Source organism: Mobula birostris, chromosome 15 (assembly GCF_030028105.1).
Source record: "Mobula birostris isolate sMobBir1 chromosome 15, sMobBir1.hap1, whole genome shotgun sequence".
In the NCBI taxonomy this organism is placed as follows: Eukaryota; Metazoa; Chordata; class Chondrichthyes; order Myliobatiformes; family Myliobatidae; genus Mobula; species Mobula birostris.
The window spans coordinates 50,078,843-50,101,284 of NC_092384.1; the positions used below are offsets into that span (position 1 = coordinate 50,078,843).

The window sequence follows — 22,442 nt, forward strand, 5'->3', positions numbered from 1 at the left end:
ATGCTATTTTTAAAATTTTATTGGAATAAGTCAGCAGGAATATATCCAGACAAAAGCAATTTGAAATAGTACAAAGGGTCTCGGCCTGAAACGTTGACTGCACCTCTTCCTAGAGATGCTGCCTGGCCTGCTGCGTTCACTAGCAACTTTTATGTGTGTTGCTCGAAATAGTGATGTCTGTTCCTGTATTTTGGAGTGAAGGGAATGTTGTAAAATTTTATTGACTAAAGTAATAATAATTTACTAACAAGAGCAGTTGTTTAATTACTTGAAGTAGACAGTCCTTTAAAACTTAGAAGTTTAAATTTTACCTTTTCCCTGAAAATAAAGAATTTGCAGTAGTAAAATGTATCATTCAGCTCAGATAATCTATTTTTATTATAGGTTCAGCACAAGTCTCTTGCTCCTTTTCATTTAACTATAACCCTTTATTTACTTCCCTTGAATTTTCATCCAGCTCCTCCTCAAATACACTCACTTTGCCTCTTGTACCTAATAAATTGGCCACTGGCTGTTCATTTGTGGTCTTCAGCTGTTGTAGCCCATCCACTTCAAGGTTCACTGTGTTGTGTTCAGAGATGCTCTTCGGCACACCACTGTTTTAATATTTGATTATTTGAGTTACTGTCGCCTTCCTGTCAGTTTGAACCAGTCTGGGCATTCTCCTCTGACCTCTCTCATTAATAGAAAGTATTTTGCCATAGAACTGCTGCTGACTTGGATGTATTTTGTATTTTATATTTTGCACCACTAGAAACTGTTCTCTGTGAAAATCCCAGGAGATCAGCAGTTTCTGATATACAGGTTTCCCCCGCCATCCGAAGGTAGAGCATTCCTATGAAACGGTTCGTAAGCCGGAATGTCGTAAAGTGAAGAAGCAGTTACCATTAGTTCATATGAGAAAAATTTGTGAGCGTTCGCAGACCCAGAAATAACCTACCAAATCATGCCAAATAACACACAAAACCTAAAATAACAGTAACATATAGTAAAAGCAGGAATGATATGATGAATACACAGCCTATATAAAGTAGAAATACTTTTCCACAGTCGTTGCTGCACTGTTCTCTGTAGCGAAAATCTCACGCAAGCGCTCTCGGCAGAAACATGGCGCAAGCGCTCTCCAGTAACCTTTAAGCTGTGAAGCTGCCAAATCATACCAAATAACAAATAAAAATACTCAGCCTATATAAAGTAGAAATAATGTATGTATAGTGTAGTATCACTTACGGGAATCGGGAAGACATCGAGCACACTGAATGTGTGTTAGGCTGAGTTATCGGAGGTTGGGGTGGTGCAGTGGCCCCCACCCTCCGGACAGCGAACCGATACCGATCCATGAAGAATACAGTGGTACAGCGGTAGCTGGAACGCGTCTTTAAGAAAAAAAGCCGAAATAAACAAGCTAATTAATTAGGTGCCGCCCGGCACGTAAATGTCGGCCCAGATCCGAGGCGACGCAATCGGCAATCGCCTCTGATCTGGGCCGACATTTACGTTCCGGGCGGCACCTAATTAATTAGCTTGTTTATTTTGGCTTTTTTCTTAAAGATGTGCTGGGTGCGTTTCAGCTACCGCTGCATTCTCCGCGAATCGGTATCTGTCCGTGGCCTGGGGGTTGGGGTGGTGGGACACTAGGGTGTTGTCTGTTTCCATCAGGGCAGGCAGGTCATCTTTTTCTATGTCTGCCGGCCTCGATGTCAAAGGTCGAGGTTCGTTGTCTGCTGTGGCTGATGTGGAAGGCTTGTTTGACTGCTTAGCCTCATGCATTTTTAGGTCACACAGTTCTTTGTAAGGACTCAAACTATCCTGCAAATATGCCCTAAACTGACGCACACCCTTTCAAAATTAAAGTCATACTTTATCATTGCAGCGAAAATCTCACGCAGTTGCTTCACGTTCAGTTCTTGGATGACTTCACTTTCGGTCTGCTCGCTACTGCATTCGGTTTTGATTGTTATCCTTTCCTCTTCCAATTGCATCAGCTCTTCATCTATCAGTTCTTAGTCATGGGATGCCAAAACCTCTTCAACATCATCTTCGTCAATTTCCACAAGCCAAACTCACTTTATAGACAATAGGTGCAGGAGTAGGCCATTTGGCCCTTCGAGCCAGCACCGCCATTCACTCTGATCATGGCTGATCATCCACTAGCAGTATCCAGTTCCTGCCTTATCCCCATAACCTTTGATTCCACTATCTTTAAGAGCTCTATCCATCTCTTTCTTGAAAGCATTCAGAGACTTGGCCTCCACAGCCTTCTGGGGCAGACCATGCCATATATCCACCACTCTCTGGGTGAAAAAGTTTTTCCTCAACTCCGTTCTAAATGGCCTACCCCTTATTCTTAAACTGTGGCCTCTGGTTCTGGACTCACCCATCAGTGGGAACATGCTTCCTGCTTGCAGCGTGTCCAATCCCTTAATAATCTTATATGTTTCAGTAAGATCCCCTCTCATCCTTCTAAATTCCAGAGTATACCAGCCCAGTCGCTCCAATCTTTTGACATATAACAGTCCCGCCATCCCGGGAATTAACCTTGTGAACCTACGCTGCACTCCCTCAATAGCAAGAATGTCCTTCCTCAAATTTCGAGACCAAAACTCCACACAGTACTCCAGGTGTGGTCTCACCACGGCTCTGTACAGCTGCAGAAGGACCTCTTTGTGCCTATACTCAATTCCCCTTGTTATGAAGGCCAGCATGCCATTAGCTTTTCTCACTGCCTGCTGTACTTGCATGCTTGCTTTCAGTGACTAATGTACAAGAACACCTAGATCTCGTTGTGCTTCCGCTTTTCCTAACTTGACTCCATTTAGATAATAGTCTGCCTTCCCGTTCTTACCACCAAAGTGGATAACCTCACATTTATCCACATTAAACTGCATCTGCCATGCATCTGCCCACTCACCCAGCCTGTCCAAGTCACCCTGCATTCTCGTAACATCCTCCTCACAATTCACACTACCACCCAGCTTTGTGTCATCGGCAGATTGGCTAATGTTACTTTTAATACCCTCATCTAAATCATTAATATATATTGTAAACAGCTGCGGTCCCAGCACTGAACCCTGCGGTACCCCACTGGTCACCGCCTGCCATTCCGAAAGGGACCCGTTAATCGCTACTCTTTGTTTTCTATCAGCCAGCCAATTTTCAATCCATGTCAGTACTCTGCCCCCAATACCATGTTCCCTAATTTTGCCCACTAATCTCCTATGTGGGACCTTAGCAAAGGCTTTCTGAAAGTCCAGGTACACTACATCCACTGGCTCTCCCTTGTCCATTTTCATAGTTACATCCTCAAAACATTCCAGAAGATTAGTCAAGCACGATTTCCCCTTCGTAAATCCATGCTGACTTGGACCAATCCTGTTACTACTATCCAGACGTGTCGTAATTTCATCTTTTATAATTGACTCCAGCATCTTTCCCACCACTGACGTCAGGCTAACTGGTCTATAATTCCCTGTTTTCTCTCTTTCTCCCTTCTTGAAGAGAGGGACATCATTAGCCACCCTCCAATCCACAGGAACTGATCCTGAATCTATAGAACATTGGAAAATATTACCAATGCGTCCATGATTTCTAAAGCCACCTCCTTAAGTACTCTGGGATGCAGACCATCAGGTCCCGGGGACTTACCAGCCTTCAGACCCACAGCCTATCCAACACCAATTCCTGCCTAATATAAATTTCCTTCAATTCATCCATTACCTTAGGTCTTTTGGCCACTATTACATCTGGGAGATTGTTTGTGCCTTCCCTAGTGAAGACAGATCCAAAGTACGTATTCAACTCATCTGCCATTTCCTTGTTCCCCATAATAAATTCACCCGCTTCTGTCTTCAAAGGCCCAATTTTGGTCTTAACTATTTTTTTCCTTTTCACTTACCTAAAGAAGCATTTACTATCCTCCTTTCTATTCTTGGCTAGTTTACCTTCGTACCTCATGTTTTCTCTGCGTATTGCCTTTTTGGTTACCTTCTGTTGCTCTTTAAAAGTTTCTCAATCCTCCAGCTTCCCACTCGTCTCTGCTATGTTATACTTCTCTTTTATTTTTATGCTGTCCATTACTTCCCTTGTCAGCCACGGCCTCCCCTTACTCCCCTTAGGATCTTTCTTCCTCTTTGGAACGATCTGATCCTGCACCTTCCGCATTATTCCCGGAAACACTTGCCATTGCTGTTCCACTGTCATCCCTGCTAGGGTATTGTTCCACTGAACTTTGGCCAGCTCCTCCCTCATAGCACCATAGTTCCCTTTGTTCAACTGTAATACTGACACTTCCCAGTTTCCCTTCTCCCTCTCAAATTGTAGATTAAAACTTATCATATTATGGTCACTACCTCCTAATGGCTCCTTTACCTCGAGGTCCCTGATCAAATCCGGTTCATTGCACAACACTAAATCTCGAATTGCGTTCTCTCTGGTAGGCTCCAGTACAAGCTGTTCTAAGAATCCATCTCGGAGGGACTCCACAAACTCCTTTTCTTGGGGTCCAGCACCAACCTGATTCCTCCAGTCTACCTGCATGTTGTAGTCCCCCATAACAACTGTAGCATTACCTTTGCGACATGCCAATTTTAACTCTTGATTCAACTTACACCCTACATCCAGACTACTGTTTGGGAGCCTGTAGATAACACCCAGTAGGGTCTTTCTACCCTTACAATTTCTCAGTTCTATCCATACTGACTCCGTGTCTCCTGATTCTATGTCCCCCCCCCCCGCAAGGGACTGAATATCATTCCTCACCAACAGAGCCACCCCACCCCCTCTGCCTATCAGTCTGTCCTTTCGATAGGACGTATATCCTTGAATATTCATTTCCCAGGCCCTGTCTATTTGAAGCCATGTCTCTGTTATTCCCACAACATCACACTTACCAATTTCCAACTGTGCCTCAAGCTCATCCACTTTATTTCTTATACTCCGTGCATTCATATACAATACTTCTAATTCATTACTCCCCTCACCTCCCATATCAATTCCTATATCACTTGGCCATACTGTATAATCCCTTCTTGAGCTTTCAGCTCTGTTGATTCTGCTGTCTTTCTTAACTTTTCTTATTCTCACTTTCCCTTTACCTCCATCCTTATGTTTCCAGTTCATCCCCCCCTCCCCACTACTTAGTTTAAACACACCCTTGTTGCAGAGGCAGAATGCTGGTGCCCCGCTTATTAAGGTGCAACCCATCCCTTTTGTACAATTCATCCTTACCCCGAAACATACCCCAGTGGTCCAAGAATGTAAATTCTTGCTTCCTGCACCAGTTCCTCAGCCACACATTCAGCCACATTTTGTCCTTACTTCGTTCACCACGATCGAAACGCTTAATTATATCTAGTTTTATGCTAAGTGTAACACCCTTACGAGCTCTTTTAGGCTTTTCCGATACCTTAGAACTCATCTTGCTAACGGCTGCTCACAGGCGCGTGTTTAAGCACTGCCAGCTAGAATGCCGTTCCGAATTCGGGGGAGGAGTGGCTACTCGGGGCACGCACTGATTTTTTTCGTGTGCTGCCTTTTCTCGTAACAGTGAAAACACCTGTTAGCAAAAACAAGGAACTAATGTAGGTCTTTCGTAACAGGTTTCGTAAAGCGAACGTTCGAAAAGCAGGGGACACCTGTACTCAATTCTGTTTGGCACCAACAATCACTCCATGGTCAAAGTCACTTGGATCAAATTTCTTCCCCGTTCTAATGTTTGGTCTGAACATTAGGACTGAAGATCTTAACCGTGTTTGCATGCTTTTAGGCATTGAGCTGCTGCCACATGATTGGCTGATTAGGTACAGTGGATTTCGGTTAACTGAGACATAACAGAATCAGTGCATTTTGGCCCAATTAGTGGCTGCCTCAAGTAGCCGAAGTTCCATGGAAATAGTTAAAAAGGTATTAAAAATAGATATGCTACCATTTAACTGATTAACAAATTACATATTTAAATTAAATTTAGAACAGATTAGAACGCTACCCATACTATAAAACTGTTTTAGTTCTGAATATTTATCAATGGAAGAATTTTATCCAGCGTATGTTGCTGTGTCCTTTTGATTGACTATAAATGAACAAAATCAGCACAGACTCTCAGTGCACATACCTTCATTCTGCCTTAATAAAATGCTTTCGACAATTATATTCTCAAAATCTTCATTTTCATTGTAACATTCAAGATGATTGTTGTTCCCTTAATTCTTCATAGTTTCTAATTTGTTGAAGTAGCACTCCTGGCATCTCCAAATTTGAATGCTTAAAACTGCAGTGACAAAAATCATTGCGTTTTGAACACAAACACACGGAACTGATGCTCTTTGGAAACTGGTAGTTCTAAGCACGGTATAGTGTCTATTGGCCACACAAGTGCACGCGACTGATACTAGTTAGAAACTATTTGGCAACAGTCTCAATTAAGTGGCATAATGTTCCAAATACAAGAAGGGAATCCTAGCTATTTTCTTGATTAGTTTTTGATCTTTAAAAGTTGTCCCAAATAAGCGGCTGCCCTGATTAACTGATGCCCCAATTAACCAGAATTGGCCACTGAACTTGCACCAATAATGTTTGCCTCAGCTACTTGTGTTGCTTATGAGTTCCACTCTGCACTGAATAATTTATCCCAAATTCATTACAGGTGCCCCCGTCTTCTGAACGTTCGCTTTATGACACCTCGCTGTTACGAAAGACCTACATTAGTTACCTGTTTTCGCTAACAGAAAGTGTTTTGACTGTTATGAAAAAAGACAGCGTGCGCCCTGAACAGCCAAACTTCTCCCCCGGAATTGCATTCTAGCCGCTTTGCTTAAACACGTGCCTGTGAGCAGCCGTTAGCAAGATGAGTTCCAAGGTATTGGAAAAGCTTAAAAAAAGCTCGTAAGGGTGTTACACAGCGTAAAACTAGACATAATTTAAGCGTCTCGATCGTGGTGAACGAAGTAAGGAAAAAGTGAGTTTGGCTTGTGGAAGTTGACGAAGATGATGTTGAAGAGGTTTTGGCATCCCATGACCAAGAACTGATAGATGAAGAGCTGATGCAATTGGAAGAGGAAAGAATAACAATCGAAACCGAATACAGTAGCGAACGGACCGAAAATGAAGTCGTCCAGGAACTGAATGTGAAGCAAGTGAGTGAGATTTTCGCTACAATGATAAAGTACGGCTTTAATTTTGAAAGGGTACGTAGGTTTAGGGTATATTTGCAGGATGGTTTGAGTGCTTACAAAGAACTGTATGATAGAAAAATGTGTGAGGCTAAGCAGTCAAGCATACTGTTGTTTTTCAAGCCTTCCACATCAGCCACAGCAGATGACGAACCTCGACCTTTGACAGCGAGGCAGGCAGACATAGAAGATGATGACCTGCCTGCCCTGATGGCAACAGACGACGATGAGATGGCAACCCAGTGTCCCACCACCCTCACCCCCGAGCCGTGGACCGATACGTTGCCGTGGAGAATGCAGCGGTAGCTGGGACGCACCCAGCACGTCTTTAAGAAAAAAGCCGAAATAAACAAGTTAATTAATTAGGTGCAGCCCGAAACGTAAATGTCGGCCCAGATCCAAGGCGATGCAATCAAAATGTTTCAGCTTATGAGAAAGACTGATCTCTCCTTAAGTATAAGAAAACTTAACGGAGCACCATGCTTTGTACACCCATCAATCCACTCAAGCAATAGACTTTCCATTTTATCCATTATTGGATGCCGGCTAAGAGAGACCACTTTGCTAAGAGCAGAACCAACAGTAACATCGGCAGCTTTCAAAATTCTTTCTTTCTGCGTATAAATAGTGCGAATGGTGGACGCAGGCAAGTTCAACACATGGACAGTGTCCTTACTTCGATCACCACGGTTGAAAAGCTTAATTATGTCCAGTTTTATGCTTAGTATAACACCCTTCCGAGCTCTTTTAGGCTTTTCTGATACCTTCCAACTCATCTTGCTAACGGATGCACAAAATAAATCGAGATAAAGTACATCTTTAAGCAATGGCGGCTAGAATGCAGTTCCGGGGGAGGAGTTTGGCTGTTCGGGCGTGCGCTGCCTTTTTTCGTAACAGGGAAAACACCTTCTGTTAGCGAAAACAGGTAACTAATGTAGGTCTTTCATAACAGCGAGGTATCGTAAAGTGAGCGTTCAGAAAACGGGGGCCACCTGTAAATTCAGCATAACATTGGCTCGCTACTTGTTACTGTGCAACACACACACAAAGAACTGGAGGAACTCAGCAGGTGAGGCAGCATCTCTGGAAAAGAGCAAACAGTCGACCTTTCGGGACGAGGCATCCTGTTGTAGAGTCTCGGCTCAAAATGTTGACTGTTTGCTCTTTTCCATAGATGCTGCCTGACTGGCTGACTGAGTTCCTCCAGCATTTTGTGTGTGTTGCTTTGGATTTCCAGCATCTGCAGATTTTTTCGTGTTTATACTTCCAGCAATTTAGTTTTTCAGAATATGAAAGTGTGCACCTGCAGAATATTTTCATGAAAATATTGATATACAATATTGGTGTATTTGAAAATTGGACTAATTTTCTGACTCGGGCTGTGTTGTTTGTTTATCTAGAAACAACAAGCTATAATTATGGCTCTTCATTATTTCACGTGTATCCCACTGACCTTTCCCACTTCCTTTCAAAACTGAGGGGAAAGGTCAGTGAATTTACAACTATATTTCCAGAGAATAGATTGTGTTCAGTAATTTGCTGTAAAATAACTGTACATCAAGTAGTGGTACTTCACTGTTGACTTCTTTGATGGCAAGCGCATACGAGGTAAAGCCATTTCATTTCCACAAGTGTTAACAATTATTAGTTGAAATTTTAATACAATGAAGAGCATCTTAAATGTTGAAATTGGAAGTATTTTAAATTCTTGGTATGTAAGAGTAAAATAATTAAGCCTCCCTTCCCCTTTGCACTTTATCTGAAAACCGCCAGAATTGAAAGGTAATTTTTGAGTTGATTCTCATGAGGGTTGTTTTTTTAAATACTTTGAAATACTTTAAATTTTGGCAGGGAAGTTAGTTACTTGGTGATTAAAATTGGATGCTCTAATTAGTATTTTATTTATCATAGACTGTCGATGATGATGCAATAGATGCTTGAATGAGGTGACAGCCTAGGGAAGGAGGAACGATGCCCAAGGGTGGGTGTTCTAAAACACCACAGTCAGAAGATTATCCGCTCAGCATCGATATGGTTGAGAAACAATCAGGGAAGAAGGTAAGAGCACCGAACAACTTGGAATATGAAATTATTACTTTGGCTTTCATCAATATTTGAGAGAGTGATATCATTAGACTGTTATCTAACTGTCCTATTGGAAGTTTTTATGATACTGAATGTTTTAAAGGTGGATGGGAGCAAAGAATGTGTTGAGCAGAAAAGGACTTACGTTACTTTACATCCATTACAAAGTCAGGTTTTTTAGTTATAATAGCAACGTGAACATGTTTTAGTGGATAAGTTGTTAGAGTAAATGCAATAAAAATGGAGGCATTAATGAATCTGCCGCTGTTGCAAGTGAATGAATTTCTGAGACTGTTGAAATGTATCCCAGCTGTTAAAAGAAATGAAGGAAGTAATTGAAAATGGTTCTGAATATGATTTTGTAATGCTCTCTGGTTATGGGAATGGTGCCAGAGAATTGGAGTTTTGCTAACAATCATAGAGCACCAAGGTAGCTCATTCAGTCCCAGAACCTTCCTGCATGAGAAAGGCTATTCGGCCTTTCATTTCCATGCTGTTCATTGGGCATGCATTTATAATAGTTCTGTCTTCCTGCACCTGACCATTAAGGAATAGATTTAGCATTGCACACACTTCAAATTCACAGCATGACCAGAAAGATGTGACTGCAATGGAGCAGGTGCAGAAGAAATGTTAAAGGATGTGGGATGTTGCCAGCAATAGAATATTGTAGCAATGAAGAAAAATTTGGATAGCTCTGTTTTTTAAGAGCAGATTTGGTAAGCCCCAAAGTGGTTACCCTACCAAACTGAGATGTAAAAATCAGGGGCCATGATTAAATAGAAATGTCCTTTCACCTTTTAAGCAGGGATTTAAATGCTAGGGAATTAAGCTTAATATACTTGCTGGAAGGATTAGAGGCAAGATGAGAAGCTTGCCTTGTTCCTAGTGCACTTTAGAAGCCTGGAATTCTTTACTTAAAAGTGTGATAGTAGAAGAAACCCTTTTCATTTTTAGAAAATATTTGGATGTGCACTTGAAAAGCTGTCACGTACTAGGTTGTGGGTTTCAAATTATTTATTATATGTACATCGGAACACACAGTGAAGTGTGCCACTTGCAATCACAACCAATACAACTTAAGGATGTGTTGGGACAGCCCCGCAGGTGTCACCGCATATTCTGCCGCCAACTTGGCATGCCCACAGTGCTCAGTTGAACAACACAGAACACAACATCAGCAGAATGAGCCCCATTCCTCCCTCCCATCCATCCAGATACAGTCAATCGAACCCCGGCACAGACCACCTCCAGCCTTCAACATTCAGTGATCTCATGTATTCGCAGACTTTGGGCATTCGACTTTGGCAGTGGAATTGCGGACTTAGGGCCCTGGTGACTTCTGATTGACCTTCGGACCAAATACTCAAAGGCCCATAACTGTTGTCGGAGAAGAAACAGATGAGGGAATCTGGTAGAAGTACATAAAATATTGAGCAGAGTGAACAGTGTTCCCATTGATGGGAGGGAGCAAGGACTAGGAATCACTAATAAAATGTTAGGGAAAAGAATTAAGAGTGACAGACACAATTTCTCTATGCAGCTTCTGTTTGGAATTTTGGGTGGATTGGCTGCATTTGTGTTTTGGCTGTGGCCTTCAAGACGGAACAGGATGAATTTCTGACAAGTAAAATTTGACAAGACTGGCAAAGGGGCCGAGGGGTGGAACTGGTTACTCCGGTGGGTAGCATGGATGTAATAGACTGAATGGCATCTTATGATTCTGCTTTGTGGAGGTGTAATTAAGTGAGGTAGCTATTTTTCAATCTGTACAATTGTGATGGGCTGAATGTACCCCAATGTTGTTGTCACATTTTAACAATTTGTTTGGTTAAGCCATTACTGTCATACTACAACCCAGTAGACTGCAGTGATAATTCCTTGATTTGCTTTCACTACGTAGACCAGATCTGAAATTGTTCAGAACTAAATGGTGTTTTAGGGAAACAAAATGTAAGTGATTTGTCTTTATACTTGATGCAACCACCATTTATTTAGATATACTTAGTCATTTATAACATGTAGAGGCAACTCTTTCATTTGAATGTTTTTTTTTCCAGTGCAATGCTTTCATGATGACATTAGGATTGATCAATTCATAGTAGATATGAGAGAAAATAAGCTTAGACAAAATTCTTGAATTGCAGCTCATGTAAATTTTATATTCAGGAAATTTTATTTTGGGATTCAATGTGATGTAGTTTGCAATGATGTTGGTAAATAAAACTTCCTCCAAATGGGTTTTGAGTTGTACACCTGTTTCTAATCCAGGATAAGGAAAAAATCTCATGTAACAAGACTCCAAAGTTGGACAGGAGTGATGGAGGGAAAGAGGTGAAAGAGAAGGCATCGAAGAGGAAACTGCCTTTTACTATTGGGGTTAACAGCTGTGATCAGAAGGACTCGGACACTGGTAAGTGGGAGATTTTGCCAAAGGTAGATTTGAACATGATTTTCAGGAAAATCTATATCTAATGTTGCAGTTGCCTAGTGCATCTGAGTATTATTATTATTATACATTATTTTGCATTGTGTTGACTTGTTAAGTTTGGCTTCAACTCTGACAGTTTAGTTTTCCAGATTTCATATTGTATTGTTGAAAAATATATCATAGATAATCTTCTTGGTATGTCTTTGAAAGAACACGCACTTAGATTTTGTGTTGTACCCTCCAATACTGGACTATAATTTTGGGCAGACTTTGTGAAAATTAAAAAGTTGGAAGGCAACTTGCATCTCAAGACTGGAGACTTGTGAGTAGTGATGTGCCGCAGGGATAGGTGCTGGATCTGTTGTTGTTTATCATCTATATTAATGTGGTAAACTCGTTCAGCAGATTCGTGGATGACACCCAGATTATGAATTAAAGACAGCAAGGAAGGCTATCAAAGCGTGCAAAGTGATCTGGACCAGCTGGGAGAGTGGGCTGAAAAATGGCAGATAGAACTTAATGCAGACAAGTGTGAGATGTTGCACTTTGGCAGGTCAAGTCAGGGTAAGACTTGCACAGTGAATGGTAAGGCACAGAGGTGTATGGTAGAACAAAGGCCCTGGGATAATTCCTGAAAGAGGCATCATGGGTAGATAGGGCAGTAAAGAAAGCTGTCACCTCATTGGTCTTCATAAATCAGCGTAATAAGTACAGCAGTTGGGCTGTTGTGTTCAAGTTGCATAACATGTTGGTGAGAGCAGATTTAAAGTATTGTGTGCATTTTTGTTCACCTGCCTACAAGAAAGATATTAATAGCCTGGGAAAGGTGCAGAGAAAATTTACGTAGGCGTTGCCGTGTCAAAAGGACCAGTGTTATAGGGAAAGTTTAAATAGGTTATTTCTTTATTCCCTGGAGCACAGGTGAATAAAGGCAGATCTTTTGGCAGAATTCAATATTATGAGTATAGATAGGAAGAATGATTCCTGGCTTTTTCCTCTGAGGTTAGTTGAGACTAGGACTAGAGGTCATAGGTTTAGGGTAAAAGGTGAATTATTTAAAGGGAATCTGGGGGGGAACTACTTCATTCACAAGGTGGTGCAAGTGTGAAATGAGTTGACAGCAGAAGTGATAGATGTGGGTTTAATTGTAATGATTAAGAGAATTTTGGATAGGTCCATGGATGAGAAAGGAACGGAGGGCTATCGTCCAAATTCAGGTGTGTGGGACGAAGCAGAGATTGGGTTGGCATGGACTGGATAGGCAGAAGGACCTGTTTTACGCTGTGGTCCCCTATGACTCGACTTAATAAATTATATAAAAATTGAAATTGACCTTTGAATGGAAAAATCAGAGCTTTAGACCAGAAGATGCCACAGGTAGACTGATATAAATTGGGCATCAAAATTACCCAGTCTTGTGAAGTTTGAAAGAATTAATTTTGGGACCTTCAGATACTGAGAAGTGCGGATAAACAGCAGATCTGTGAGGTGTACATGCATACATGCATTGAAGGTTTTCAAGCAGGTATTGAAGGTGTATGCTGTTATTTACTGAAGCATAGAATATAAGCCTATCGAGACTATTCCCAACTTCAAAGACAAAAAAACTGGGTAAGTCATGAAGTTACAGGAAGAATATAGTGACGTGAGATTGTAGAGGAGGTTTAAGTTTGTTGCCAGGGTTGGGAAATGTTAGGTCTAAGATTAGCAATGTTGATTTTGTTTATTTTTTGGTCAAAGGATGTTGAGGTGAGATTTAATCTATGCACAAGATTGAAAGGCATGGAACTTGTATTAAATGACACATCCTTTAGTTAATAACTTGGGTATATAGGGATACATTAATGGCCAAAACTTGGGTATATAGGGATACATTAATGGCCAAAACTATTGCACGATATTCACCAAAAACATTTTTTCAAGAACAAGTGGTAAGGATCTGGAACCTTCTGCCTCAGAAGACCATCCCAAAAGTAGTGGATTTAATACCAGTATGCCCATGCAAATTACAGCATGGGCATAGAAGGCCAACTTGCTGTCTCCTGTGTTATGAATTTCTATGTTGCTATAAATTCACAAACTGATGCTACAGATCTGTCCATGAATAATTCAAAATTAGGTTTGTATGTTTAACTTTATCATTTTCTATCAGTTCTTACTGGAAAAAAAGCTTCTATATTTTGCCCTGCCTTGCAGTAAAATTGCTTGTAATTAAGTTTAATATTGCATCAACAGAATTGTTTAGTAATCTAAAGATTTGTCATACAGAATGATTCAATCTTGTATTCATAATTATATTTGTAAATGTCATTTGAATATGGTGCCCACTGTATTCTTTCGCTTTTCTGCTTGGAGCTGTTTATTAGTAAAATATTTTTGCCAGAATATGTAGTATCGTATTTTGCAATTGTATAATTAGTAAAATGGATAATTATTGCACAGCCATAATATGGAGTTTTGATATACTGTACATTCTGAGAAGAAATTATCCTATCATGTAAAAATAATGTAATTTTCTAAGGTTATTTTCAAAAGAAACCAAGAAGTGACAATTGAGCCTTTTTCCCCCCAAGATATAAAAGTCTTTGTTCTTGTTCGCTAATATGCTATATTATAGGCTGATAGATCATTTTCTTTAGAGTAGATTGCCTAGCTGTTTTATGTCAGAGGCAAAGAGTACAAGTCAAACTAAGAAAAGAGATCGGTTATCTTGGGACACGAGTAAATCAGATTGAAATTCGTAATAACCTAATATCTTTTGTCCTTATTTCCTTGTGGTAATTAACAAGTCAGCAGATTTGTTTTGAATTTTCTTTCAAAGTTCAAATATATGATCTCTGAGGTGCTACTTAATTGTAATTGCCTTTGATTGTTAGTAAGGTGCACTAATATAGTCAACAAGTGTGTGAAGCTTGGAGAAAATTGGCCCAACAGTTAAAAAGAGATGCAAGTAATATTTGTATGGAAAATAAACAGCGACTCTTTTACCAAAATGGTTGCAACCATTGGTATTTGAGTGGTATTAAGGACTTGTGAATAAGTCAGGTTAAGAATCTTTCATACTAATCAGTTTTCTAATTCAGCCTTGGACAGTGAAAATGCGTATTTATCAGCATTTCATCTTTAATTGCTAGCCACTTGCTTAATACAACAGATAGTTGTTAAATTCATGTAAGCAATGTATTAAAATCCACCATAAATAAATGTGGTTTAGTGTAACATGAAAATAATTAATCATTTTCAAAAAAAATGTTGAGTGAGATGTCATTGTACCTTTGGAGGTACAGTATATGCACTGCAGTTGTGTCACTGGACAGAATTCTATTTTAGTAATTCAAAACAATTATTGAATATAATCTTCTATGTGCACAGTGCATAAGGATTATACAATTTGGTTTACATGTAGATTATCAAACAGTGTTTAACCTAATGCAGTAAAACTCTGGTAATCTGGTATCTTTAGAAGTCTAGAGTCATTTTGTTAGATTTCTGCATTATGGGATGTTACTCCATCAATATCTCAACACTTCTATCTGCTGACGGGACATCAACCGTCTCGACTTCATTGCACCTTGTTCCCATTCCAACCTCACTCCTTCCGAACGCTCTGCTCTCCACTCCCTCTGCACTAATCCTAACCCTTACTATAAAACACACTGATAAAGGGGGTGCTGTTGTAGTCTGGTGCACTGACCTCTACCTTTCCGAGGCACAGCGACAACTCGCGGATACCTCCTCTTACTTACCTCTTGATCATGACCCCACTAAGCAGTACCAGGCCATTGTCTCCCACACCATCACCGACTTTATCCGCTCAGGGGATCTCCCATCCACTGCTCCCAACCTTATAGTTCCCACACCCCGCGCTTCCCGTTTCTACCTCCTACCCAAGATCCACAAGCCTGCCTGTCCAGGTAGACCCATTGTCTCAGCGTGCTCCTGCCCCACCGAACTGCATACCTTGACACTGTTTAATCCCCCCTTGTTCAATCCCTTCCTACCTATGTTCGTGACACTTCTCATGCTCTGAAACTTTTCGATGATTTTAAGTTCCCTGGCCCCCACCGCTTTATTTTCGCCATGGATGTCCAGTCCCTACATACTTCCATCCCCCATCAGGAAGGTCTCAAAGCTTGCCGCTTCTTTTTGGATTCCAGACCTAATCAGTTCCCCTCTACCACCACTCTGCTCCGTCTAGCCGAATTAGCCCTTACTCTTAATAATTTCTCCTTTGGCTCCTCCCACTTCTTCCAAACTAAAGGTGTAGCCATGGGCACCTGTGTGGGTCCCAGCTATGCCTGCCTTTTTGTTGTCTTTGTGGAACAATCTATGTTCCAAACCTATTCTGGTACCTGTCCCCCACTCTTCCTTTGCTATATCGACGACTGCATTGGTGCTGCTTCCTGCACGCATGCTGAGCTTGTTGACTTCATTAACTTTGCCTCCAACTCTCACCCTGCCCTCAAGTCTACCTGGTCCATTTCTGACACCTCCCTCCCCTTTCTAGATCTTTCTGTCTCTATCTCTGGAGACAGCTTATCTACTGATGTCTACTATAAGCCTACTGACTCTCACAGTTATCTGGACTATTCCTCTTCTCACCCTGTCTCTTGCAAAAATGCCATCCCCTTCTCGCAATTCCTCCGTCTCCGCCACATCTGCTCTCAGGATGAGGCTTTTCATTCTAGGACGAAGGAGATGTCCTATTTTTTTAAAGAAAGGAGCTTCCCTTCCTCCACCATCAACTCTGCTCTCAAACGCATCTCCCCCATTTTACGCACATCTGCTCTCACCCCATCCTCCCGCCACCCCACTAGGAATAGAGTTCCCCTTGTCCTCACCTACCACCCCACCAGCCTCTGGGTCCAACATATAATTCTCTGTAACTTCTGCCACCTCCAACAGGATCCCACCACTAAGCACATCTCCCCCCCCCACCACTTTCCACAGGGATCACTCCTTATGTGACTCCCTTGTCCATTCATCCCCCCCATCCCTCCCCACCGATCTCCCTCCTGACACTTATCCTTTTAAGCGGAACAAGTGCTACACATGCCCTTACACTTCCTCCCTCACCACCATTTAGGGCCCCAGACATCCTTCCAGGTGAGGCGACACTTCACCTGTGAGCCAGCTGGGGTGATATACTGCGTCTGGTGCTCCCGATGCGGCCTTCTATATATTGACGAGACCTGATGTAGAGCGGGAGACCATTTCGCTGAACACCTATGCTCTGTCCGCCAGAGAAAGCAGGATCTCTCAGTGGCCACACATTTTAATTCCACGTCCCATTCCCATTCTGACATGTCTATCCACGGCTTCCTCTACTGTCAAGATGAAGCCCCACTCAGGTTGGAGGAACAACACCTTCTATTCCGTCTGGGAAGCCTCCAACCTGATGGCATGAACATTGACTTCTCTAACTTCCACTAATGCCCCACCTCCCCCTCGAACACCATCCGCTATTTATTTATTTATATACACGCATTCTTTTTCTCTCTCTCTCCTTTTTCTCCTTCTGTCCCTCTCACAATACCCCTTGCCCTTCCTCTGGGCTCCCCCCCCCCCCTTTCTTTCTCCCTAGGCCTCCTGTCCCATGATCCTGTCATATCCCTTTTGTCAATCAACTGTCCGGCTCTTGGCTCCATCCCTCCCCCTCCTGTCTTCTCCTATCATTTTGGATCTCCCCCTCCCCCTCCCACTTTCAAATCTCTTACTAACTCTTCCTTCAGTTAGTCCTAATGAAGGGTCTTGACCCGAAAAGTCGACTGCACCTCTTCCTAGAGATACTGCCTGGCATGCTGCGTTCCCCAGCAACTTTTATGTGCGTAGCTTGAAATTCCAGCATCTGCAGATTTCCTCGTGTCAATACTTCTAATTTTTTTTAGATGTGACATAGTGGTATGATAACTTTCACATGAACCTGTTGGGATTAAAGAAAGTGCAGGATAAGGAGCACCAGCATGTTTTAAAGGGGGCTCAGGAAATGGCACATGGTAAGCCAGGTGCTGAACCATCTGTATTTCTGGACAATCGGACAGTGAATTGTCAGCGCCTTACTATGACCTGTCAATATTTACATTTTTGCTGAATCCCATCACTACTCAGACCATTTGGACTTCTAATCTCAAATGAGTTTAAACAATTTATTAGTAAGTGGCAGGCACACGTCTGATTTCTCTAACTTGGGGGAATGTCAACCTATGGCAATTTGGAAAGCCACATATTTTTCACAAAAATTCAAAATAGTTTATCATACATTTAATTAAAGTGTGCAGTGTGACTTTGAGGTGAACTTGGGAAGTACCTGAGAAATCTGCCTTAGAGTAGAAAATGAGTATTCAGTAGTAAGTTAATGTGGTGAGTTTACTGACCAGGGCATTTCTGGAACTGAATGTCACATTATTTAAATAAGTTTGTGAATTACTTAGATTGACATAACGTAATTTTGTAGAGACTCTTAATCTTGAGAAAAATGAAAATAATTGAGGCAATTCAATGCAGAATATTATTGGAAAATAGTTATTTATTTTTATGCTGAAATATAAACTTTTTTGAGAAGTACTAAATACTTGAACTAAATTGAAATGAGCATAGAACAGTTCAACACAGTACAGGCCCTTCGGCCCATGATATTGTGCCAAACTATTAACGTATTTCAAGATCAATCTAATCTCTTGCTTTCCACACAGCCCTCCATTTTTCTTTCATCCATGTGCTCATATAAGAGTCTGATAAATGTCCTAATGTGTGAGTTTCACGCTCCCACCACTGTTTTTTAAAATTAGTCTTCTCCTGACAACCACCACTTCCCTGCAGTCACCTTAAAATTATACCATTTGTTTTATTATCATTTTTTGCCTTGAGAAAAAGTCACTGGATGCTCTTCCCTATGCCTCATTATTTTATACACCTTTATCAAGTTGTCTCTCATCCTCCTTCACTCCAAAGGGAATAGCTCCAGCTTGCTCAGCCTAATCCCATATGATGTCCTCTCTAATCCAGGCAGCATCCTGTTAAGTTGCCTCTGCATCATCTGTAAGACTATCTTATCCTTCCTAATAACCCATCCAGAACTGAACATAGTAGTCCATCTGTTGTCCAACCAGTTATATAGAGCTGCAGCATCATCTCCTGGCCCTCAAGTAATGAAGGCCAACACAGCATACACCTTCTTAACCACCCTATTAACCTGCACAGCAACTTATGGATGCAGACCTCAAGATCCCTCTGTTCTAAGAATCCTGTGCCATTAATCTTGTGCTCCGCCTTCAGGCTCGACCTTCCACTTAACATTTTTCCCAGTTGAACACAATCTGCTCAGGCTGGCTCTGCCTCCTGTCAATATCTGTTGTAACCTACCAACAGCCTTCTATACTGTCCACAGCACCATCAGCATTTGTGACATCCTCATATTTACTAACCCACCCTTCCATTTCCTCAACCATGTCATTTATAAATATCAGAAGAGCTGGTGTCCCAGAACAGATCCCCCTGAACACCACTGGTCACTGAGCTTCAGGCAGAATGTGCTCCATCTTCTACCATCTCCCTCTACATTCAGTGGGCAAGCCAGTTCTGAATCCACGCAACCATTGTCACTTCCTTGAAGAATATGGTCAGACTCATGAGGCATAACCTGCCCCTCACAAAGCCATGCTAATTATCCTAATGAGATAATCATTCTCCAAATACTCATAAATTTTGTCTTTAAGAATCTTTTCCAATAGTTTGCCTACCACTGATATAAGACTCACTGGTCTATAACTCCCAGTATTATCTCTTTCTTGAATAAAGTAATAACATTTGCCACCATCCAGTTTTCTCGTACCACTTCTGTGGCCAGTAAAGGCACAAAGATCATTGCCAAAGGAGTAGCAGTCTCTTCCCTCACTTCCGGTAGTAACCTGGGGTGTATCACATCCGTCCCCAGGGACTTATCTATCCTTATATTTATCAAAAGTTATAGCAAGTCCTCTTTTTTAATGTTCCAGCATTTCATCCTGTTTACATTGTCCTCATTCGCAAAGGTCTGTCCTGCCAGTGAATATTCATTAAGGACCTCCTGTACCTTCTCCGACTCCAGGCACATATTTCTTTTATCCCTGATTGGTCTCGTACCCACAACTCTAGTCATTTTCCTGTTCTTCACGTATGTGTAGAATGCCTTGATTGTTTTTTTAAGTCCTACTTGCCAAAGCCTTCTCATGTCCCCTTCTGGATCTTCTGAGGCCCTTCTTAAACTCCTTTGTGGCTGCCTTATAGCTTTCAAAAGCCTTTACTCCCTAAACCTTAAGTAAGCTTCTTTCTGTTGTTTGCATTACTTGTTTTTTTTCTTTCTCTGTGAGCACTGGGAGTTGGTCGTCTTTTAAACTGGTTTCTTTCTTTCAGCTTCCTTGCTTTGTGACTGCCTGTTAAGCAAGCAAATCTCAAGGTGTAAAATTTATGCATTCATTGATAATAGATGCCCTTTGAATCTTGAATCTTCCACACCTCTTATCAACCATTCAACCGACTTTCACCCCATCATCCCTTTCAAGTGCTGGCATTGTGCTGCAGTGTTTGTTACTGCACCCACTCGTGATCTCCAAATGAATGTGAAATGCTGAACATAGTACCCACAAGTCCGAACCTTAATGTCAAAGTTCAAAGCTATGTAGAATGATCAGAGAAACTTTGTCTTACTAATTTATAAAATAATTTCATGGGGGTACAAATGTTTATCACAATTTTCAATGAAAGGGTCCAGATCCAAGTTATTGTAAAATGTTTTGGGCAGAATTTGGTTAATATCAGCTAGTTCTGTAGAGATTTTATTAATCCATGGCTTTAAGTAAATTTTACTTCTTTATGGAAAATTCAAAGCTATGTCCATTTGTTATTAATACAATTTTGTGCCTCTTCCACTCTTTTTATTGAACAGCAAACCTCTGTCTCTGCTTATTAACTTTTGAAACGAGACCTTTAAATAATCAAAACCAGAATCCAGGTATCAGCTAGTCTTGGAATCATTGCAAACTGTGTGAAAGATTGTGAAAATAATGCAGGGCGGCAGATGGATGTAAGGGAGGAAATAATCTGAGCACCATTTGATAAAATGATAAATGTTAAGGTCTGGATTTTATATATTGTACAGAATTTGTTGATTATTCTAGTGCTCGTCAGTCTCCCATTTTTCCTCACTTCATCAGTTTTATCCATAATTCTGCCTGTGTTGAAATTGACCTAGCTTACATTAGCTTCTATTGTGGCATTGTCTCTGTCTTTCCAAGTTTATTTTAAAAATACCTCTGGCTTTGCTCTCAGTTTCTCTCTGGTGGCAGCTAAAACTTGCATGCCTTGGATCCTGTCTTTTGTAGAGACTGATTTTGTTGACTGCTGTTGGGAGATGTACTGCCAGCTACTTGGGTGCTAACCTCTGGAATTGCCTCTGAACCTCTCCACCTCCTTGCCTTCAAAATGTTCCATAAAATCTAACTTTGTAATTAAACTTTTACTCATCACCTTTGATACTTTTAAACCTAATGCTAACTATTTCCAAGAAAGGTAAACTTGAGAAGTCAAAGATAGTCACATTTTTTCCTTGGTATCATATTCTTTGAGGGTTATTGATAAATCAAATTTCTGTGACTCAAATTAAATTGACCACTTTTTGTATTGTATGGTGCAGGTATACTTGTATGTGCAGTATATTTGGAGAATGGAGTTTGCAGTATGTTCTGTATAACTTTGCAGCACGTGACATAGTTCACAATTATAGCCATATAGCAATTTCTTATTGTTCCTCTTATAATTTGTGAACTTGGTTACTCTGATTGTGATGGCTATAGTGCCCAAGTTCAGACACTGTCGTAAACAGGATAATTAGCAATGCGTTGCTTCAACCATTAAAACTGTGGAACTTGTCTTGGGGCAAGCTGAATCTAAGGAAATGAAATTTAAAATTTTAATTTAATGCAATGCAACTTTATGTTTGTGAAGTAAAGTGGAAAACGAGAAATGTGAAGAGAAAGACAAAAGAATTTTTTTCAATCTAAAGTATTAACACCAACAATAACCTCATTATTTTGTACCTTTGATAGTAAAATGTGATGGTTCAGAGATGTTACAAAACAAAATATAACATGAAGGGCAGATTGCTAAAACTTTGGGCCAATTCATTGATATTTAGGGAATGTCTTAAAGGGGAAAAGATCAGAAGGGAGAGAATTTTTAATCAAATTGTTGGCAACTAAAGGGCGCAACCAAGATTAAAGGAGTAATTAAATAGAATGGTTCTGAGGAGGCCAAAAATGGAGAAATACAAATATCTTAATGTTGTACAATTGGAAGAAATCAGAGCTGAAGACAGTTGTTTCAAAAAAATAACTAAGCAATTTAAATGGAGGCATTGCTTCATGTGGAACTAACTTGGATCAATAAATAGGGGTTTGATTAAACTGGATCAGTGAGTGAGGCAAAATTAGCAGGGGCTTGAATAAGCTTATAGAGGGCAGAATGAAAGTGGTTAGCTTGTAAGGTGTTGGAATGGTTAAATTTGGAGTAATGTAAAAATTGACAAAGCTTATCGGTCATTAAGGGGAAATAGATTGTAGTGAGAAATGTTAATGTGGAGGTTGTTGATTTTGAAATCTAGTAGAAAAAAAACCATAACTTTACAAGCTTTCCTATTTTTTAATGCACACGTTTTGGTGAGATGGTGTTGCAAGTTAGATTGTTGAAAAGCTGATGTAATTTGGCAACAACTTCCTGATTTCCAC

At 40.8% G+C, this 22,442-nt stretch overlaps 1 protein-coding gene across 1 annotated transcript in view; it reads left to right on the forward strand.

Moving 5' to 3' along the window:
• The window catches only part of ankrd11 (ankyrin repeat domain 11), a 187,114-nt gene that overhangs the window by 83,378 nt on the left and 81,294 nt on the right, over window positions 1-22,442 (forward strand). Inside the window, exons 3-4 of the mRNA XM_072279752.1 lie at window positions 9,078-9,224; window positions 11,523-11,664. Coding sequence (XP_072135853.1) covers window positions 9,138-9,224; window positions 11,523-11,664 — 229 coding nt within the window. The 5' untranslated portion in view covers window positions 9,078-9,137. The remainder of the gene's footprint in view (window positions 1-9,077; window positions 9,225-11,522; window positions 11,665-22,442) is intronic.